Source organism: Acomys russatus, chromosome 13 (genome assembly GCF_903995435.1).
Source record: "Acomys russatus chromosome 13, mAcoRus1.1, whole genome shotgun sequence".
In the NCBI taxonomy this organism is placed as follows: Eukaryota; Metazoa; Chordata; class Mammalia; order Rodentia; family Muridae; genus Acomys; species Acomys russatus.
In genome coordinates, this window is record NC_067149.1 from 720,667 (window position 1) to 735,514 (window position 14,848).

Genomic DNA, 14,848 nt, shown 5'->3' on the forward strand with positions numbered 1-14,848 from the left:
CCCAAAGACAAGACTAGTTGGCTACATCAAGAAACACCTCCACTATCCCAGCCCCAAACACATGCATGACCAGCAGAGACAGCAAACAAACAAACAAACCTAAGGCAATCGGCCCTGAGAAATGCAATTTAATTGACAGACAAGCCGGGGCTTCAAAATTCCAACTATGAGTATGTTAAAGAGGGTATGAATAAATGCCTCAACAAAGACCGTGAAAATACAAACAGAATGAAATGAAAACATCAAGACATGTACATAGAAAACAGAATCACTAAAGAAAACTCAAATAATAAGGAAGTCAAACAAAACCCTCAGAGGTAAGCCCCGCCAACAGATTACAAGACATGAAAGAGAAGAGAATTTCAGGTCTTGAGGACAAAGCAGAAGAAATGGATAACTCAGTCAAAAAAAAGAAAAAAATGATAAATCCAAAAAGATTCAGGCACAAAACACCCAGGAAATCTGAGACACTACGAAAACAGCAAATCTATAAACAGTAAGAAGAAGCAGGAGAAGAAACCTGTGTCAAAGGCAAGTAAGATAAGTTTTAACAGAAGAAGAAAATTGGCCCATCTAAAGAAGGAGGCGTCTGTCAAAGTAGAAACACACAAAACACCAAATAGACAGGACCAGAAAAGAATTGCCATGGCACATAAGAAACAAAACACTAAACATAGAGGAAAAACTTTCTCAAAAGAAAGAAAGAAAGAAGCCGGGTGGTGGTGGCACACATCTTTAATCCCAGCACTTGGGAGGAGGCAGAGGCCAGCCTGCTCTACAGAGTGAGTCCAGGACAGCCAAGGCTACACAGAGAAAGAAAAGAACAGAACAGAAAAGAAAAGAAAAAAAAAAGAAAAAGAAAAGAAAGAAAGAGCAAGGAATAAAGAATAAATCACATATACAGGCAGGCGTGACTTCTTAACGGAGACTATGAAAAGCCAAAGGACCTGGGCAGATGGTTCTATAAACTAAGAGACCACAGACACCAACCTAGGCTCCTATACCTATTATAATTATCACTCACAATTGAGAAAGAAAGAAAAAAAACATTCCATAATAAAATTAAATTTAAGCAATTTCTGTCTAATAATCCAGATCTACAGATTGCACTAGAAGGAAAACCTCAGTCTGCTGAGGTTAACTACATTCAAGGAGACCAAAGAATAAATAACCCCAGAAGAAAAGATAAAAAAGAGTGTGTGGGCAAACAACTCACATCACAACAACAAACCAGAGTCAATAAATACTGATTGCTCTCAAAAATCAATGGCCTCAACTACCCCAATAAAAAGACACAGACTAACAGACTGGATTAGAAAACAGGATCGAGGGGCTGGAGAAACGGCTCTGGCTCTGCGGTTAAAATCACTGGTTGCTCTTGTGGAGGACCTGGGTTTGGTTCCCAGCACCCACATGGTGGTCACAACCATCTGTAACTCCATTTCCAGGAGATCCAATGCCCTCTTCTGACTTCCATGGGCACCACCAAACACGCACACAGTGCACAGGCACACAGGCAAGCAAAACACACAAAATAAAATGAATAAATCAAAAAGGAGGAATGGAAAAAAGCATTTCAAGCAAATAAACCCAAGAAGCAGCAAGTGTGGCTATTCTGATATCTGATGAAACAGACTTCAAAATCAACCTAATCAAAGAGTTAGGGAACGACATTTTATACTCATGAAAGGGAAAAAAGCCACCAAGAGGATGTGGCAATTCTGAACATCTGCACCCAACACAAAGGAACCCAAGTTCATAAAAGAAACACCACTACAAAACAAACCATTAACTATTTTTTTCTTAAAGGACTCATAGTCATACATGGTGGCACATGCCTGTAATCCCAGCACTAAGGAGGCTAAAGTCAGCATGAGCCACACCGCATTAGTTAGAAATTTTGTTTCAAAAAGAACAGGGGGGAGGCGAAGAGGGAGACTGGAGGATTACACATGTCTGTGTACTTAGAATACAACAAGCTGGCCACCCATCCCAGTACTTAGGAGGCAGAAGCAGGACAATCAGAAATTCAAGGTCAACCCAAGCTATCTAAGACCCCCATAGGAACAGAAAATATTAAAACAAAATAATAACACACACTCTCTGCTTTTCCTTAGGAACAGGCTTGGAACTTCCTACAGCCTTTCACCAGCAGTAAATTTAAAAGTTGTTATCACCTCAAATGTTTTCTCTTCCTTTCCAGGCTCCCTACCGCATCATCTTCTGTAAGCCTGTCACCTACCACCTCATCACACTGTTTTCTGAGACAGAAGGTCCACATTGGCCTTTAACTTCTTAACATAAGAGGATAGCCTTGAACTCCTGACCTTGCCTTCATCTTCCAAGTGCTGGGATTACAGGTGTGAGCTCCATATTCCACTCTTCGTATCTAATTAAAGTGTTCTTCCTCCATCACAGCGTATAGGCAGAATTAGTTTTAAATGGATCACCTTTCTTTTTCTGTCTTCTCAGAATTAAGGCCAATTAATTGGGTAAGAAGAAGAAAATCAAACTCTATGGGGAAAAAAACCCAACTTGTTCAACCTTGGATGCCCTTCTCCTGTCCCTCAGGAGAACTGTGTTTTCTCTGTCTGTGGCTACTGAGAGCCGCCTGAAATGAAAGGCTGCACACCTGTGAGAAGCTGTGAACTGAAGAATAAGAAATGAACACCAGAAACTATTTAAAATTTAAAAAATACTGTATGTGTATGGATTTTTTTGGGTACTTGTGCATGCCTGGTTCCGAAAGAGGCCAGAAGAGGGAGCTAAATCCCCGGGACTGGGGCTACTGAAGGTTTCAGTCACCATGTGGGTGCCAATAATTGAATCCAGATCCTCTGGAAAAGCAAGTGAGTTCTAACTTGTCAACCATCTTTCCAACCACAACTAGAAATTAATCCTATACCCTCAAGTTTGTAATTCCAATCTCTGATCATCAGGTAGAGTTTATTCATTCATACTATAGTTTCTCTTACATTTGATGAGGATTTTCTTATCCATAAGACCATTAACCAAACACTGTATCATGAAAGCATCAAGGCAGTTTCATCTCATATATTTCTGACTTTTCTTTGCACTCCTACCTAATTTATGGCCTGGGGAGACTCAGTAGCCTGCCTGGTACCATTGACAGCCTGTCCCATATAAAACCCTTCTGCAATATAAACTAAGACATCATTTCCTCCTCTTATAATTTATTTTTATTTTATATGAATTGTTGTTTTGCCTGCATGTATGTCTGTATGAGGGTGTCAGATCTTGGTGTTACAGTTATGAGCTGTCTTGTGGGTGGCTGAGAGTTGAGCCCTGGTCCACTGGAAGAACACTAGTGCTCTTAACTGCTGAGCCATCACCCTTCATTTTCCTGCCCCGCCCTCCTTTTCGAGACAAGGTTTCTTCTCTGTGTCACCTTGGCTGTCCTACACTCACTTTATAGACAAGGCTGGCCTCGAACTCACAGGGATCTGCCTGCCTCTGCCTCCCGAGTGCTGGGATTAACTCCTGGCCTCATTCCCTCTCTTATGTGAAGAATTCTGCAACCTTTATTTTCTCTCTTTCTCCTTATATGCCACTTGGTTATTTTTGATTCCTCAAGTTGTACGTGGATGGTCTGCACTAACAAGAGGTAGTAGGGAATGCTCTCACAGGAACTGGGAAATCATTTTATGGTCTAAGATGGTCGGTCAGTATGATCGCTAAGATGCCCTGAGACTCAAAAAGGTAAGTAAAACTCAGGTATAACCTCAAACAAAATACTAAGCAGCTATTTTAGACTTAGACACACACACACACACACACACACACACACACACACACACCATGGGGGGGGATGATGTAGAGCAGTATACAACCATATGTAAAATCGACATATACAATATATACCACTGAAGACTTATGGATGCACAAGAAAAAGTTAATGGTGACTCCATATGTGGTGAGAGACTGGGTGACTTACAGACAGACAGGGAGGGAGATTCCTCACTGTATTTTTACTTTACTGTAGCTTTTGATTTAAAAAACAAAACAAAACAACAAAACCCTGATCCATGTATTACCTATTTGGAATAATCAACGTTAACCCTAAACTCAAACATAAGGGTTTCATATAAAATAAAGACTTAATAATGTAATGTTTTTGAAGTGAGACCAGCATCAGGATTTTAACTTGTAAATATTAAAATTTTTCTCCAATAATCTCTTGTTCTGTTTTCACAGCTATGGAGTACAAATTAAACCATCTTCCACTTGTAGCTGTCTATGAGCTAGTCTCAGAGCCAGACAATCCCACAGAGGACGAAGGGGAGGGGGAGGAAGAAGAAACTATTTCTAAGAGTACAAAGCTGATGTCAGATCCCAGCCGTTTCAAAGTGACCAAGGTGATATTCTTTCTGATGCTTCAGCTTCTCTGGACACAGCCCTTTGCTTCTGAATGTCAGTTACTGGCTTAACTCCAAAGACAGGACAGTTTCCAACTACTTAGCATTTCCCTCTCCAAAAGGAGAAGTTGTGAGTTCACAGCTCACACTAAGGCTAAAAGCAGTGTGCACAGTCAGTGAACACCCTAACAAGCAAATGAAGATATGATGCTTCCCTGAAGAACAACTAATCACTGCAGAGCTGGGGACTCAACATACTTTTGTACCTGGGCTCCCTCACTCTTCTTCACCTAAGAGTACATGCCAAATTTTGCAAATAAAAGGTTATAGATGCTTGGTTAAATTTATCTTCTAGGTATGTCACAATTAAGAACAAACCCCCTCAAAACACAAAACATGCCAAAAATGTTGTCGCAGCGCTTGGGATACAAAGAAACAGAAAAACAAAAAGCAAAACAAAACAACAGAAGTTCAAGACTAGCATTGCTATAAATAATACCCCCTCTCAAAAACCAAACTATAACCAATAATGCCCTATACTGCTATACAAAGGTAACACACACCTTACAAAGGCACACAGTTAGAAATAGATTTAGAACTGAGATCACTTATATTTTTAATTTACACAGACATCATATAACACACATTAACACAAGAACCCTCTACCTGTTCATATGGGCTGGTTCCAGAAATATACAATTTTTAAAAAATAACTGATCAAAATAGATTAATAAGGTAATTTCCATCCCAAACCCAAAATATAAATACCACATGGGTTATTCTCAACCATTAACACTGATTTCAAATATTCTAAGTATTTGATTATCTTTTTTTATTTTGTTTTTGTTTTTGTTTTTCGAGACAGGGTGTCTCTGTGTAGCCTTGGCTGTGCTGGACTCGCTTTGTAGACCAGGCTGGCCTCGATCTCACAGCGATCCACCTGCCTCTGCCTCCCGAGTGCTGGGATTAAAGGCGTGCGCCACCACGCCCGGCTGATTATCTTTTTTTAAATCTTCACTTTGTTATTTATTATAAACATCCTAGTAATCTTCACACTAAAAATTTTACAATGGAGTCAGAGACTTTTGCATGAGACAAATAACTTGCTCCCTCTTTTGTATGACCCATGCCAAGACCAAGCACTTTACATTTTTAAAGTTAAAAAAAATAAGAAAATATGACAAAAATCTCATGTGGCCCACAAACCCTAAAATACTTATTATTTGGCCGTCTGTGCAAGTCTGTCAACTGTCTTCGTGATTTTGCTCATGTTGTGAAGAGACACCACGACCAAGGCAACTTGTAAAATAAAGCATTTAATTAGAAGCTGCTTACAGTGTCAGAGGGTGAACTCATGGCCGGCATGGCACGGATCAAGGCAGCAGGCAGGCAGGAAGTGAAAGACTACCCCCAGTAAAAGACAAGCCTCCTACAAAAAGGCCCACGACTCCCCCAGCAACACACCTCCTGATCCTCAAATGTATGATGGTTTTGTGCACTGTGTATTCAAATGCTGATTTCTGCACTCAGAGATCTGGTTGCAGCCCAGACACTGGCACTGTCATTTCTAAGAAGCACCTCTTGTCTCGATGTTGTGTAAAAATTGTTCTCCATCACCTCTGAGTGGTCAATAAAGAGCTGAACAGCCTATCGATAGAAGGAGAGTTAAGGCTGGGCTTGCAATCCCAGGAGTGCCAGCCAGGTAGAAGAGAAGACACGGATGGAGCAGGAGTGGCCAGGGCAGGACTAGTGGGGCCTGTGGCTAGGAAACAGGCCAGGCCAGCACAGTCAGGTTAGAGTGGATGAGTATCTGCCCAGCAACAGTGCCTGACTCTTATTAATAAATGTAACAGGTCTCCGTGTCATTATTTGGGGGCTAGAGCAAGTGTAGCAAAAACCATTTAATTTAACATATGTAGCCTATAGAGGCCACTGTTATTCAAACCACACACCAACCTGTTTTAACAATTACTCAGGTATATTTTGGATAACTCAAGTAAATGACATGTTCAAAGTAAATCATCAAAATCCATAGTAATTCATTTGTGCATTACCCTGGGTTTAATCCATCGCCCCATGAACACCCAAGCATAGGGATCTGGGTCCAGGGCATGATTCAGCCAGTTACTGTGTTTGCTGGCTTGCTACAGGGGCCTGATGACGGGAGTTCAATCCCTAGAACCCACAGTGGAAGAAAGAACTTACTCCCAAAGTTGTCCTCTGACCTCCACACATGCACTGTGGCACCCATGAGCCTGCATTCTCTTATCTTTGACACACGTTCTGTGCGTGTGCGCCTGTGTCTCACACACAGATGTTTTTATATAGAATTTTTGTTCTGTTCATGAATATCACTTAAATCATCTCTCAGGGTGACAGCACGGTACCCAGCACATTACGGAGGCACAAGTATCACATAAAGATTGCCCAATCAATGGTGTGTCAGTTATACTACTGAATTACCCAAAGAGCTGTCGCAGCACAGACAAGGAAACCCTTTCTCTTCTGGAAACATGTTCACTTGTTAAGTTCAGCAGGCTGCCATGTTCTAGTATTGTACAGCCCATATTTGACTTGGTTAAAAGAAATGCCACTGTTCTTTCTCAAATCCTCTGAAGTCCACCCCAGGTAAAACAGACCTTTCTAAACAGCTCACATGTGTTTTAGACATAAATGTTCTAACAGAGGTTCCCTCACAGTACCTAACAATAACTTACTCAAGAGCAGGCCTCAGAACTCTGACTTTTAATGCTTCTAATATTCGATTCAACTCCACAAATGGTTCTTTCTGACTTGGGTCCACAGACAGACCCGATTCCTGGAAGGAAAGAAAAACAAACAAAACTCCTTAGTATATTCATTCACAGAGGAAAAAGCTGACCTAGACTTTAAAATGCAGGGCTGTCAATGCTCATTTTCTCTTAGCATATACTTCTATGGCAGAAACAGTGACTATACTTTTGTCGAATCTGAGCTGAGCACACTGTCGTGGGCTATAGGTAGGTGTGGGTGTGGGTGTGGGTGTGGGTGTGGGTGTGGCTCTGCACATTCAGGCCGGTGGGCACACACGCGCTCTTCCTTAGGATACACGGTGAAGCTGCAGATCTGGCCAAAAGAGGAGGAGGGCCCACAGCAAACTGCAGAGCTACAAGGAGCCTGAGAGCTTACGGGGCAGGAGCTATGAGCCTTTCCTGCTACTTCTCTTTCTGCACAAGAAAAACAGACCTTTTGTGAAGCTGTTATCTTGAGGCTGTTATCTGAAAACAAATCAGTCTTCAATGATAACTTGTAAAACTCATATGGAGGGACGGGGACACACACGCCCCTCTTAAAAGGTACAAAGAAAGACCTAAGTACCATTTATTTAAATTGTTGCAAATAGAAAAGGCTTGGATTATAGACTGGTTTATGATTCACTTTAAATGATTTTATCTTTTGAGTTCTTCATTTTTTAAATAAGAAATGCAACAGAATGGAGTTTGGAGATAGGGACAAGAGAATGACCCGCAGCCCCGTCAACAGGCTCCCACGGCCTAGGCACACTCCCTGACTCTGCAAATCTCCCCCTCCCCTGTGTAAGACAACAGTGACTGCTGCTTCAGTGCAGCAGAAAGGAGTAAGCAGGCTGTGGTTTGGAGGAAACACACAGTACACAGCAGCTACCGCTACCACGGCCTCGTGGTGCTCCTAACAGACAAGAGATGAGCAATGCCCACCTCAAGAAAATATCAGTTTGAAATTAATTTGATATAGTTTTACTAGGTCAGAAAAGCAAACATTAATATCTTTGTTTCTTTCCTCTTCTCTGTTATATTAACATTCTCTATCAAAAGAAAACAGGAGCAGGATAAATGGCATGCCAATAACTATAGCGCTGGGGAGGCTGGAACAGCCAGCCTGAGCCACACAGGAAAAGTAGTGTCACTTTTGATACTCTGACTCATGACTAGGAACCAACCTACCAGCTTCAGAATAAAGAAACAACAATTTGGATGTGAAACTTTAGTTTCGTGATTCAGGTTAAACTGTACACTAAGAACTTAGTAATTTCCTAGCCAAATGACTTAGCCATGGTACTTAAAATATCACAACGCTATATATACAGTTGGAGGCACATACAAGGTCCCATCCGCAGACCATGCGAGCTCCACAGCACGGCCCCATTTGCCTGCCCTGCGCCTTGGCGGCACGTGCTTACCTGGCAGAGCTCCTCGGCTACATCCAGCATTCCTTGTCGGAAGAAGTGCTCCACCATCACCTCATTGAGAAGCCGTTGGCTGTCCGCCTGCCAGCAGCCATCTATCCCCACACTGCTAATGTCAGAATCAAAATTCTGGAGGGAAAATACAAAAGAATGCGTTCACTCAGGGGAATTACTGCTACAATAAACAAGAACATTAAAAAACTTGGGAAATTTGATAGATTTAACACTGAATTCAGTGAAATTGAAACCAATAAACCAATTTTTTTCTGGTTATTATACTATAGCGGTATTTTCAGAAGCATTCTCTCATCTGTTAAAAGCACGCTCAATACAGGAATGTCTGTAATGTGACAGACAGAAACACACACACACACACACACACACACACACACACACATACCTCCATCAACACAGGACTGCTAAATAAACCAAGGCACAACACAACAACTGCAGTTCCAAGGCTGGGACTGAGGAAACAAGCGGTGAAAAGAGCAGTTACCATTACTAGGCCTACACTTACTTGAGCTATGGATATAGTTCTGACCCCACAGAGCATATTACAGATTTTCAAAACTGAAATAAGGTAGACTAGCTACTTAGAAGTGCAATCCAGACAACCGCGGCTGGGCGGTGGTGGTCGGGGAACTTTAATTCAGAACATGGCTGCTCTAGCAGGAGATCACGTCCAAAGCCTTCTAGGTCTGTGGGACCCAACTGGAATACAAACACTCATTTAATCCAGAAAGGAGAGGCAGATAGATCTGAGCTCAAGGGCAGCCTGGTATAGAGCAAGTATCAGGTAAAGAGAAGCTCAGGTCCAGGCGTGGTGGCACACGCCTTTAATCCCAAACAATGAAAGTGAAGTTAGTTTGTAGAAGGGAAGCACCCATGTTTGAAAGTGATGTCTAATTGAGTAGCAGAAAAAGTGACAAATCAGAGAAAGATTTGATAAAATAGGATATACTAAACTGAGAACAGAAAGGGAAAGGGAGCTTAAGGAGGCAGCACAGAGAATGAGAGGAGGAGGCAGTTCTCCCAGGAGAGTTTGACAGCGAGAGGCTGAATGAGAGAACAAGCTGACACAGGAGAAGACAGAACGAGCCAGGGAATGAGAAGGAGCCAGGAAATTAGAGCAGATTGTCGGAGTTAGTTTAAGGCCAAGCAGAGCAATTCAGAGGCCAAGAGAAAAGCCAGATTGAATAAGTCAGCTGGGAGAGGAGTTTGAGCCAGCTGAGGTAGACCAGCCAGCCCAGAGCTCAGTAGACACAAGAAAGGGTGAGCTTCGCCAGGGCAGTGGTGGTGCACGACTTTAATCCCAGCACTTGGGAGGCAGAGGCAGTGGATCTCTGAGTTTGAGGCTAGCCTGGTCTACTGAGCTCCAGGACAGCCAAGGCTAAAAAGAGAAACCTTGCCTCGAAAAGTACAAAAAAAAAGGGGGGGGGGGCACGAAAAGAAAGGGTGAGCTTATTAAGCAGTAAGTCTTAGGCCTAGGATAGATTGCAGAGGCAGGCAGATCTCTGAGTTCCGGGCCAGTCTAGTCTACAGAATTACTTCCAGGAAAGAAAAAATCTGCCTCAAAAAACAAACAAACAAAAAAAGAGTGAAGAAAGAACAAATCTGTGTCATGGTCTCAAGGTTTTCTGTCTAGTTTGTTTTTGCCTCCCTTGCCTTGCCTAAGAGCATTACCCTTTACTAAGTCTCTATTGCTTAAATGTTTAAAGCTACACAACATCATCTGGATATAACTGAAACCACAATTCTAGGGAACCATTGCTTAACTAGCCCAACCAATAGATACTAGTTTATAAAATATAAAAAACAGACTAGGGAAATTTGCAACAGCAATGCAAACAACCTACTATTTACAATGACCAAGAAAGTGCCATTTTCTAAAATTAAGCACATTTTCCCATAGTGATCTTTCCTATTTTCAGGTGTCAATGCAGAAGTCCAAGTAAATTCATCAAAAATCTAGAATCACTCAGGCAAAATGAAAGCCAAAACCACCGGACTATTATGTCTTAATTTTACTTTTATTGTAATAGGACTTTTATTTACTCTTTGACAATTCCATGAATGTATATGATATATCTGTACCATATTCAATCCCATCCACTCTCTCACTGCACTGCTAGACCACTTCTTCCTAGTAAGCGCCCTCCTACTTTATGACTCAGGAGTTGAACTGGGGTAACTTGCATGAACTCGACAGTGAGGCTATTTACTGGAATGTAGACAATTTAACAGTGAAGAAAGATGACTCCCCTTCCTCTGGAAGCCATTAAGTGCCAGAAGCTCCTCGGCTAGGAGCCTCAGGAGCCGCCCCCCCCCCCCCATTATTTCCTAATAGAAGCCCTTGTACTAGAACTTACCCAGTGGAAACCACAAGTATCCTAATGCTAAAGCAATGCACATAAGAACTTACAGGTCCACAGCACAATGAACCACAATCAGCTATAAAATTTTTGAGTTTTGGAGATAGAGGTTGAAAAGAAAGAAGGGGACATAGAAATGTACAGGGAAGATAGCTCAATTGTCACTCACAAGATTATTTTTATTTTATTTTATTTTATTTATTTATTGGGTTTTTTTTTTTTTTTTTTTTTTTTTTTTTTTGGTTTTTCGAGGCAGGGTCTCTCTGTGTAGCCTTGGCTGTCCTGGACTCACTTTGTAGACCAGGCTGGCCTCGAACTCACAGCGATCCGCCTGCCTCTGCCTCCCGAGTGCTGGGATTAAAGGCGTGCGCCACCACGCCCGGCTTAAGATTATTTTTAATTTGCTGGTAAAGAATTCAAATGTAATTATTCTTCTCCACACACACTATATATGTGTGTGTGTGTTTGTGTATATGTATGTGTGTGTGTATGTATGTATGTATATATATTTTTTTTCTACTCTAATATGAGTACCCATATAACTCAATTATAATACAACGTTTACTTCCAATACTTTGAAAGTGCTAAAATTAAATTTGAAAATTTTTTGAAAGTTTTTGAGTTTTACTTCTAATTATCAGAGATCCTACATTTTAGGGTTGACTCGTGGCAGACCACAGATACTTTTAAACAAAGCAATTTATATCTTGTGTGCTGTGTGTAACAACCAGAACACTGGAGTGGTGGTATTTTGCTTTTCTTCTGGACTGAACTAGAAATCCACAGAATAATGGGGCTATTTTACTCCCCCAAAGGCCATTCAAATGAGTAAAACAATGATGTAATTTACCTCAAACTCAGAATCTGCCCATAATTCTCCACGTGCCTAAGCTTATAATAAGCAGTAACCACCCTGACTGAGTTACACCCCTCACTGATCTGTGAACAAACACAGCCCCCGGGGTGCTAGTCTAATAATTACTTCTCAACCTTATCAACCTCCTATAAATTTCTCATCAGGTATTTAATTCCCCAGGAAAGAAAACAATCATGGAAAATAAAAACGCTTCCAAAGATTTTTTTCCAAAAATATTTTTTACTTAATATATATAATCAGTTTGCTTGTTTTTTGAAAACCCGGTCTTATGTAGGCCAGGCTGACATCAATCACACTATGTAATAAAAGATGATCTTAAGCCGGGAGTGGGGGCGCATGCCTTTTAATCCCAGCACTCAGGAGGCAGAGGTAGGCGGATCGCTGTGAGTTCGAGGCCAGCCTGGTTGACAAAGTGAGTCCAGGACAGCCAGGGCTACACAGAGAAACTGTATCTCAGAAACGGCCGCCCCCCCAAAAAGATGATCTTTTACATAAAGTCTTGGGAGCCAGATGCTGGAGTAAAGCCTGCTAGCTCAGAGAAGCAGAGAAAGCACCCCCAGCTGACCTTCCCCCTCAACTAAGGCCCAAAAAAGAGAAAAAGGAACCTCTCCCTGCCCACACCATCTCAAAAACCGCTCAAAAATCAATGGCTCTCTCTCCTACTTCCTGGGCACCTCTCTGTCCTCCTGTCTGCCTCTTACTATGTCCCCTCCCTGTCAACTGGTTGCTTGTCCACCTCTTGACTTTATTTACTCCTGTCTTGGATTAAAGGTGTGTGCTAGGGCTGAGCTACAGAACTAGAAACAGAGCTTTCCACTGCACAACACAATCGCGGGTTTACAGTGTGATCAAATATCCTGCAACACATAAGCTCCTGACCTCCTACCTCCCTCCCAGTGCAGACTATGATTACACACACACCATGTCTAGCATATCAGTTTTAATAGTTACTGCTGAATGACTACACGTCCCAGATTCTCCTTAGGACTACAGAGGTCACTTCTGCCCACAGGCATTTTGACCATCCACACCTGTGGATAATGAAGATGTACCCTTGTCCTGAATAAACAAGGCCCCCGCCTAAGGTCAGACCAAGCCTCTCTTTATACAGCTGCTTTTAAAATAATTTAACAGTTGCCACCAACAGTATCTGCTCAAATAATAAAATTCTTTGGGTAATTAATTTCCTTGAGATACATACCAAAAAAATAAATGTGGATTACTGAAAAGACTTTTAAAACAGTCTAGTATTTAAACAATGTTACGGAGTTTTACAAGGATGTCCTTTTACCTTCTAAAACTTACTATGGTTACTACTACAGGGGTAAGGAAAAAAAAAAAAAAAAAAAAAACCAACAGCCCTTACAGTAGGAATTATCTTTAATCACATGAAACTTTATAACATAGCTGTTCATTTTGGAAAGCAAACAGGAACAATGCATGTTTCTGAGTTCCCTTCTACCACTGAGCTTTCACTTTAAACAACTAAGGAAGACAGAAAAACATTTCACAGCTTATGTTCTGGTTGCATGTAATAAAAATGAAAGCCAAAATTATGAATGGATGTTGAGGGGATGCAAAGCAAGTCAACTCCCTTTGTTATAATGCAAATTCTTACTCACTATTGCATCAGACCTGGCACTCCTTCCAGCTTCTGGTTACTAGGTGACCAAACACATTTACACCGCCACCCAGGAAATCAGCAGCACTGTAAGCCAGCAGAGGCACTAATGTGAAGACACACCTGACTACTAATAGCAGCACGGGCTGTACATTTTCCTTTCATATTCTAAAAGCAATAAGAACCAACTACACACATCACCTGGAAAGCAGAGGCCAGAGGATCTTGAGTTCAGAGTCACCCTGGGTTACACAGCAAGACCCTGTTTCAAACTAAAACACAAAAAATATGCCAGGTATGGTGGCGCACACCTTTAATTCCAACACTTGGGAGGCTGAGGTTGGCAGATCTCTGAGTTCAAGGCCAGCCTGGTCTACAGAGTGAATTCCAGGACAACTAGGGCTACCCAGAGAAACCATGTCTTGAAAAACAATAAAGAAAGGAGAACCCTGGCATGGTGTTCTTCTACAAGAAGGAAGGACTCAAACAACCAAAAAAGGAAAAGCACAGTGCAGGATGCAATAAAGCTTAAAGAAAAGAAAGAGACGATGTTGTTTGCACTGTTGAGTGTGGGTGACCTGGGTGGAAGGGTGCACACAACTCCTCCGAGAGCTCCCATGGGGGCGGCAGCAGGCTTTCTGAGGCAGGGAAGGTGTCTGGTGTTCACAGAGCAGTTGACTGAAGCAGGAATAGACCTCAAGACAGCCCCCTGGGAGCTCTCCTTTCCTGCCTCAGATGGCCTGCTGCCACTTCCCGGGAAGCTGTCCATGATGACGACAACCTTTCCTGCTTCAGCCTTCACAATGGACTCTTTGTAAATTTTGTACACATTTTAAGCTTTATTATCCCTCAAGGCAGAAAATTGGCCCAACCTGCCCACCCCCAATCCCCATAACTTCTGTAACTGCCATCTCTAGCCCCTCAGTAGGACTCACTGGATGAGAAGTCTGGACAAACATCCACCAAGCCCTGAGCTTCTCCCAGCTGAGGCGTGAAATCCCATCAATCCACACTCTGGAAATCCCTGCCCCAGAAAGCTCCACCCCCTAAGAAACTCTATAAAAAACACTGTAGACATGGAGGCAGGCGACAGGAAGGAGTTGGTTGAGGCAGCACCAATAGGAGCTACCATCATTTTGTCTCCACAGCTCCAAGGAAGGCAGGAGGGACCCACTGCCCTGAGGCAGGAAGAAGGAGGACTGACAGGGAGAGTGGCTTTAAATTGTAGTGGCCTGATGCTCCAGGGCTAACTAAACTAGCTCTTGGGGGTGGTGATACTGTGGGGTGAAGGACTGAAGGGAGTGAGAACAGTGGGCTTCCCACAGCTTGGGGAAGGTAGGCTATCACAAGGCTGGGGCTGGGGGTAGTGTTAGGCACAGAGAAATCCCTAAATGA

General features: G+C 42.3%; 1 protein-coding gene across 2 annotated transcripts in view; it reads right to left on the reverse strand.

The window, feature by feature from the left end:
* Positions 1-14,848, reverse strand: part of Rmnd5a (required for meiotic nuclear division 5 homolog A) — a 47,981-nt gene that overhangs the window by 10,704 nt on the left and 22,429 nt on the right. For both annotated transcript variants that reach the window (XM_051154694.1, XM_051154693.1), the window contains exons 3-4: positions 8,575-8,709; positions 7,094-7,194 (exon numbers count right to left, since the gene is read on the reverse strand). In XM_051154694.1, coding sequence (XP_051010651.1) covers positions 7,094-7,194; positions 8,575-8,709 — 236 coding nt within the window. The remainder of the gene's footprint in view (positions 1-7,093; positions 7,195-8,574; positions 8,710-14,848) is intronic.